The following is an 8,137-nucleotide window of genomic DNA, read 5'->3' on the forward strand; positions in this document are numbered from 1 at the left end:
GGCATATGCAATTCAACCCTACCTTATAGTTGTAAGGTTTGTTTGAAAACAATTCGGGGCTCATGTAGTAGGGTGTGCCAATGAGGGTGCTAGCCATGTCACAGTGGTTCTCTAACACTCGAGCAATTCCTAGGTCACCCACTTTGATGATGTTTGTTCTTGTTAGGAAGACATTTTGAGTTTTCAGATCTCGGTGAAGGATGTGTTTTTCATGTAAATACTGAGGAGAGAAATAAAACTTCATTAAACATAAAAACACTTCTCTACTTACTTATTCTTGACTTCTTACACAACATCAACAATTGCACAAGTGAAAGCATCTCAGTCATCTAAATATCAAAACACTACTGTTCTATCATCTCTAAATAAAAAGTGGGATTTACAACTTTCCAAAGCAAGAAATTTAGTTCCATGCATTAATTTGCACCAGTATCCTTCACAACTGTTGCTTGGTACCTTGACAATTTCACCATTTAGCATTAAATGGATCCAGTTAAAAATACACTTACAAACTCCCCCTGAAGGGAGGAAGACAACTTGTACAGAGTCACATGCACAGTCCCCTCAGATTCATGAAGTCTGGAGCTTAATAATATTTCCAACTATAACAAGATCACTTTTATTTAGTCAGCATATATTTTTTGAAATTATTTTTATTAACATATAATGTATTATTTGCCCCAGGAGTACAGGTCTGTGAATTGTCAAGCTTACAGTTCACAGCACTCACCACAGCACATACCCTCCCCAGTGTCCATAACCCAGCCACCCTATCCCTATACCCCCCATCCCCAGCAATCCCCAGTTTGTTTTGTGAGATTAATACTCTCTTATGGTTTGTCTCCCTTCCAATCCCATCTTGTTTCCTTTTTTCCTTCCCTACCCCCACAACCCCCACCCTGACTCTCAAATTCCTCATATCAGAGAGATCATATGATAATTCTTTCTGATTGACTTATTTCGCTCAGCATAATACCCTCTAGTTCCATCCACATCGTTGCAAATGGCAAGATTTCGTTTCTTTTGATGGCTGCATAGTATTCCATTGTATATATATACATCACATCTTCTTTATCCATTCATCTGTTGATGGACATCTAGGTTCCTTCCATAGTTTGGCTATTGCAGACATGGCTGCTATAAACATTGCTATAAACATTCGGGTGCACATGCCCCTTCAGATCACTACATTTGTATCTTTAGAGTAAATACTCAATAGTGCAATTGCTGGGTCATAGGGTAGCTCTGTTTTCAACTTTTTGAGGAACCTCCACCCTGTTTTCCAGAGTGGCTGCACCAGCTTGCATTCCCACCAACAGTCAGACAGCATATCTTAAAATTTGCACAAGGTCAATCCATTCTGGACAAGTCTGCCCAGTTCCAGAGTGGTATTCCACAAACAGTCTCACATTTGAATATGTGTATATTCAAACACAGACATGTTTTGTATTTCCACTCACTCTGCCACAGTGGAGTTAAAGCCCATATCCCCACAGTTCAAGCATGTTAATTAGCCCAACCACCTTCCAGTAAGACACAGCTGACCAGTTGATAACAGACATGGTCATTTTTTGCTTTGTCAACTCAGGACCCTTAGAATTGATTTTGGTATAAATAAATGAACAGAGAACTGGCATCCCTTGCAAACTGAAATCCACATCTACTTCAATATAGACATCATTCATTCAGAAACACTCTAATGCTATAGCGAGAGGGCCTAGATCCACTTCATAAATGGGTTTTTTTTAAAAATACATTTTTTTCATGTAAGCTTTGGGGAAGGATTTTCCTAAAATCCACTTGCCATCCCCGTCACCCTGGAGCAAGTGGAATGCTGTGTCTGGACAGTACCTGCAGAGCCATGGCAATCTGAACAAACCATTCCACCACCTGACTCTCAGGCAGAAGCTGCCCCTTCTGTTCTTTGAGCTTTCGGTACAGATCACCTCCTTCGCAAAAGCCCATGACGATGTACAGCAGACCGTCACCTCCCTCCCACGACTCCTTGTAGGTGACAATATTAGGGTGCTTCAACTGAGACAAGAGCTGAGCTTCCTGTTCAGCAGCTCGTCGCTCTCGGCTGGAGGCATTTCGGAGGTTCAGCTTTTTGATGACATACTACAGTGAAAACACGTGATTTTACAATGTGCAAATAAGCATACAGTTTTATACGTTCAGAATATTTAAGGGTTCTCCTGACTGTCCTCAAAACCACCCTCCTGGAGCCTGTCAGATAGCCTATTCATTTTGTTATTCACAAAGCACAAAACTGGGGAAAAGGTGTGTAAGTCTTTTGTAAGACTTGGAATTTGTAAAGATTTGTAAATTATAATTTACTGATATTTTCAACAGATTAGACTTACAACAGGCTAGAGGATCACAAAGAATTTATTATACTTTCCACCTGCATTTTACCATTTCATTAATGGCTAAAAAATGAGTCCATGTTAACATACAACTCTCTGTGTCAAATAAATAATAAATAAAATCTAAAACAAAATTATTCCCACTTAAAAAAAATCAATATCCCTTAACACCTAATTACATTGCTCATGACCAATGAACAGTCTATGCAATCCTGTTAATCAAAAGCATATATATATAAATGTGTTTTGTAAAATATAAACTACTGCTCAAGTGTGAGGGACTCTTACTACCATCAATATTCCATCCTCCACTCAAAAATTCATTGACACTCCCATCTCATCCCCTTACTGCTGTTGAATAAATCTCTTATGCCTGAGCTTGTGCTCTAGGCAGAGCTACCAGCACCTGACATCAGGCAGAATAGGATAGCGGGCCTTATACTTGGGACATCTCTTTTCAGCTTACGTGGGGCACTGCCACTGTCCTGGTGTAATTATTAATAGCACCTCCTTTCAGTTTCGAAACTGTCCCAGTTGGTGCGATACATTATATGGTCACCCTACTCAAAAACCATTTTAAAGAACTGGCTCGTCATCCTGAGGGTCATGGGATAAAGGGCTTTAAACACAGGAGTGACAACATTAGCTGTAAGTTTTAGAAGGATCACTGAGGTGGCAATGAAAGTGATGGATTGAAGAGCGAGCCAGGCGGCCGGGAGGATCCGTGGAGGCCATCGCCCCAGCTCAGCTGACGATGATGATGTCCTGGACTGCAGTGATACCAGTGGAGAGAGAGGAGGCCTGCTGGCTTAGTGGACAGATGAATGGGGGCAGTGGTGTGTGTCAAGAATGACCCTTGGGTGTGTCCGGTTTGGGCAACTGGACGGCTGGTGGTGCTACTCGCAGAAATGGGGACCGTGAAAGGTCTGGCGGGAAGGTGATGGGTTTTAAGTGGGTCCCATAGTCTCCGGGTCGGATGTACGCGGCCCTTCATCCAAAGAGTAATACCTGCCAGGCGCTGCGTTAGATTGTGGAAATGGATGACCTGACAGAGTTGTCAAGAGCCGAGAAGGTATGTAGATCAAGGGTAACAATACCAAGGAGAACTACAGGGAGTTAGGGACGCGTATTACGGTAAGGCCTGGCCTAGTCTTGGTGGCATGGGACGGTTTCCCTGAAGTGACATCCGAGGTGAGTCCCCTTCAGACCACCCGCAGCCCAGCCTTTGGACGGCGGCCTCAGCATATCGCTACCTGCCCTCCACCCCCTGCCGGGCCCCAACCCCGCCGACCTGCCTGCCGTCCCGCCGGTGCCTCACGAGCGTCACCTCCCCGTAGCTGCCCCTGCCCACGACCCGAAGGTAGCAGTAGGCGGCCAGGGGCATGTTCCCGGCGCCCGCCCAAAGCTGGGATGCGGCGGCAGCGGCGGCCAGGGTCGCGGGCCGCGGCGGGAGACCCCGCTCATGCCCAAGAGGCCGCGGTGCTGGCGGCTGCTGAGACTGTCTGGCCCAGACGCGAGCTCGGAGGCTGGGCCCACAGCGACGCCGCTGCCATAGCGATCCCGGCTAGCGTAGTCCCGCGCATGCTCCCACGGACCGGAAGCATCCACCACAGAGCCGAAGCGCTGCGCGGCCAGAGTGGTTCCGCCATCCAGGAGGACCCGCCATAGAGCTCGGGCTCAGGGGGGCCAGAGCGACTCCGCTGGATTTAGGGCGCGCACCTTCTGCCTCAGTTCCACCGTCGAGAACTTCCGGGTTGCCGGGAACAATGAAATAGTGGAAGCTTCCATGTATTGAGCACGTACTTGATCTCAGCGCTTTGGTAATATTCGTCATTTTACAAATTTTACATTTTACAAATAACTTTATTAACCTCCTACCATGTGCCAGACCGACAAAGTCCCTCTCCTCCTGAGGCTCCCATTCTAATCGAGGGATGACCGACTAGCGTCTACAAGTAGCATGTGTTATATTGGCTTTATCACACAATGGTTAACGTATGCATCTAGCAATCCGCATACCACTACACTTCACCCCTAAAAGCTTCAGCTTGTGCATTAAGAAATACAGAGTACTCTCCTAACCGTCCAACCCCCTGCACTATGACTTGACTGAATTCTTGCTTGATTTTTAACAGCTTAAGGTATTAAGGCAGTGTCCATAGGAGGTCTCTCCTTAAAAGACCCATGTGTGAAAGCTCAAAGTTCCCAAAAGAGTTCATCGTTTGATCCAAATGACATTTCCCTTCCCTCTCCTAGAGCATTTACCTAAAAGACCTCACAATTGTAAATCCTTCCAATGTCCCTACTAGATAGATAGGTGTGTATCTCCAGGACCCAGGTGCGTCTTTCTCAAGGATCTGAAATCCATCCCTTTGAAATACAAGATTTGTCTACATCCAAGAACCAATTTTTGCCCAGTTGGGGGCAATATCGCCCCTGTTGAGAATGGAAATGTTAAAGAACAGAAATTCAACCAAGTAAATTTGAAGATCTAATCGACTTTATTAAGTGATTCATGAATCCGGCAGCATCCTGGCTAGCAAGTAGAGAGATACTCTAAGGAGTTGTTCAAAATGGAAAGTTTTTACTGGAAGGAAAGCAAGGCAAGGAAATTATTACTGAAAAAAGAGAGAGAGAAGAAATAACTTTTAGTTATTACTGAAAGTTTCAGGCTTGGGCATCTTTTTTTGTGGGGAAGAGAATGGCAGCATTTTTAATTGTACAGATTTTCTCACTAGTGCTGATCAGGAAATTTCAGATTGACTGTTAGAAGGTCACATTCTTGGGTTGTTTGAAACTGTAATTAAGTCTTGGTTTGCTGTTGGGGGGCTGGGTGAGGAGGGATATGTCTCTATCTGGGGCTTGTTGTTTCTTTTTTAATAATACTATTGCCCCCAGAAAGTTAATACATGTTTTTTCCCAGTTAATCCCCATTCCCCTCTTAGAGACAAGTACATTAGTTTCTTTCTTTTTTAAAAAAAAAGATTTTATTTACTTATTTGACAGAGATCACAAGTCGGCAGAAAGGCAGGTAGAGAGAAAGAGGGGGAAGCAGGCTCCCTGCCGAGCAGAGAGCCCGATGTGGGGCTTGATCCCAGGACCCTGGGATCATGACCTGAGCCAAAGTTTTAACCCACTGAGCCACCCAGGTGCCCCTACATTAGTTTCTTTAATCCTTACATCAACCCTGTGAAGCTGGTACTATTGTCATCCTCATTTTACAGTTAAGGAAACTGAGTCTCTGGGAGGTTAAGAAACTCATGCTAACAGAGAGAATAAATTGCAGTCAGCATTGCTAACAGGGTTCTTTAAAATGGAGCCAGGAGGACATTGAGGTGGTTGAGGAAATGGAGCTTATTCATGTTTTCTGTCTCAAATTCTCAGAAGTTTTGCTGAACTCAGCTAAAAGCCAAGGCATCAGCTACATGGCAAAAGGGACATAAATGGACTTTCTGCCTAACACTAGCCCTGACAATCAATCACATATAGATTAGTACAACTAAAGCTATACCAGCAATGATCACATTCTGTTCAAAACAACTGATGTAAATGGCCTCTTTCTTCATTAAAAACTCTCAATTCCTTTGTCTCTCCAGAGCTTGTTTTTTGTTTTGGTGGAACCTGTGTCTCCCAGATTGCAATCCCTAACACCCCAAATAAACACACATATTTTGTTTTGCAGGTTGCAATTTTGTCTTTCATTGGTCAACACTCAAAACAACATTCTAGAACGCTTATGGCTCGCTACTTCTAAAACCCCTGTAGTTACTTGGCCCCACATGCCATCAAGAGAGCTTCCTGGAAAATGACTCAGATTCCCTAGATGCATTTTTAGTCTCCATCCATCCCTCTTCCCCTCGGTAGCCCTGCCCCTCTGGTGAGTCCTCTCCTTTCTTGGTTTCTACAACTTAATTCTGGTTCTCCTGCTCCTCCTGTCTACTCCTCTTCTTTTGACTTCTCATGATTCCCTCAGGTTTGAGTTTCTCCAAGGTTTGGTACTTTGCTCCCTGCTTTTTACCTCCTGCAACTTACTCTTCTTTAAACCTATCATTTAGTGTGAGCCTGCATAGTACAAGGCTAGTGCCCTCCCCTAGAGGCACTAGGGGAATGAATGAATGAATAAGACAAAGTCCTTCCCCCGTAGGGCTTACAGTTGAAGAGAGAGGTGATCATTAATCAATGAAGAATGCTAATGTGTTAACCTTGCCAACTGAGATCAGTGTCATGCTGAAAGATCACCAGCCCCAGCCTGGGCATCCAGGGGAGGTTGTCCCGAGCAACCATTCCTTGAACTGAAGTTTGCAGGAAAACTTTTTTCAGGTGAAGGGAGCACCATATGGTAAGGCTCAATGGACTTATTTTGTGACTTCATCTCTGCGGTTCAGGGTGAACTCAGCACTGGGCCAGCCCTGTCTACTTCAAGACCCCAACCCCAGCAGCTGACATGGGCGTGGCACACAGCAGGTGTGAATGGATGACGAAGGGGGGCTGACAAATGAATGAATGAAAGAGCACCTACCTATACAGATCGGAAAAAAGTCTGTGTGGCTGAAGTTGAGACCCAAGGGGGGCAGGCATGGCTGAGTGAGATGGAGGGGTCAGCAGGAGCCAGACCACTCAGGACCTGGAAATGTGTAAGACAGGGACAGGTCTCAAGCGGATCAACCTTTTTTAAATGATGGCTCTGGCTGCCGCTGGAGAGCACGATGTAGGAGGAGGGTGGAGGTAGGGGGAGCAGCCATGTAGATGAGAGATGAGGATGGCTTAGACTCGGTGGCGACTAGGGATTTGGAAAGAAGTGAATGGATTAGGAAGATATTTAGAGAGGGGTGAGGGGCAGGGAATCTAGGGGCATAAGCCACGTAGAATGCCACCCACCTTTCTGGCGTGGATGCCTGGATGGACGGTGGTGGTCTTCACTGGGGTGGACAACAAGAGGAGAAGACCAGGCTTGGTGGTGGAGTGCAAGTTGGGGAGAGAAAGTCATGAGTTCAGTTTGGCCGTATCAGATGGAGAGGCTCTGAGCAAATCACGCCAGCATTTCTCTGTATGGGCGGAGCTCCGAGCCGTCTGAGCTGTCCTCTGTCCTGAGTGCCATTCGTTTGCACCAGCAGCACAGCCCCCCTCTCAGGCCCTCCGGTGCGATCTTCCAAACTGCACCAGCTTTCTATCCACCCATCTACCACCTTCCTCATCCACAGGGGGAGCAGCCTCTCCTCGTCTTCTGTGACATGGGAGCAGTAATGGTATCCATCTCATGGGGGCAGTTGGGAGCAGTATCTGAGGTAGGACACAGAAGACGTCGAGAAGCTGGTCAGGCGCTAGTCACTACCAGCTCTCCCCATACCCTCTCTCCTCCCCACAAGCCACACAAATGTAGTTCTTGAACCTTCTATGGACCAAGTTTGGTGCTACCCATCTCCCAACAGTCCAATCTCGATCTTCCCACACCCCTGCTCAAAAGATCTTTAACGTTTTCCACCAAAGATGGGCCCCTTTCAGACCTCTGTGCCAGGCTGACCCCAAACCAATTCCGAGCCTCCTTCGCCACTCTCTTCATCAGGTCCAGCTTCCAGGATGCAGACAACCGCACTTTCCCCAAGGATGCTCCACACCTACCCACCCATTTTCTCTCCCTGTCCTTCTTCCTCTCCCTGTCCAAGGGCTGCTCCATCTCCCAGGCTCCTCCTCTAGGAACCTTCCCCTAAGCCCAGTGGGAGTGAGCTCTGCCTCTTCTAGATTACTACAGCTCCTTCGTGCTGCTCTTAGTT

General features: G+C 46.2%; 1 protein-coding gene across 3 annotated transcripts in view; it reads right to left on the reverse strand.

Annotated features, from left to right (window-relative positions):
- The window catches only part of NEK4 (NIMA related kinase 4), a 34,951-nt gene extending 31,001 nt beyond the window's left edge, over nt 1-3,950 (reverse strand). For 2 of the 3 annotated variants that reach the window (XM_032868283.1, XM_032868282.1), the window contains exons 1-3: nt 3,658-3,950; nt 1,852-2,118; nt 23-220 (exon numbers count right to left, since the gene is read on the reverse strand). In XM_032868283.1, the coding sequence (XP_032724174.1) occupies nt 23-220; nt 1,852-2,118; nt 3,658-3,750 (558 nt within the window). In that variant the 5' untranslated portion in view covers nt 3,751-3,950. The remainder of the gene's footprint in view (nt 1-22; nt 221-1,851; nt 2,119-3,657) is intronic. The other variant, XM_032868284.1, reaches the window with a different exon arrangement.
- Nucleotides 3,951-8,137: the final 4,187 nt, after the last annotated feature.

This window comes from Lontra canadensis, unplaced genomic scaffold, assembly GCF_010015895.1.
Source record: "Lontra canadensis isolate GAN:19392208 unplaced genomic scaffold, GSC_riverotter_1.0 scaffold35, whole genome shotgun sequence".
Classification (NCBI taxonomy): domain Eukaryota; kingdom Metazoa; phylum Chordata; class Mammalia; order Carnivora; family Mustelidae; genus Lontra; species Lontra canadensis.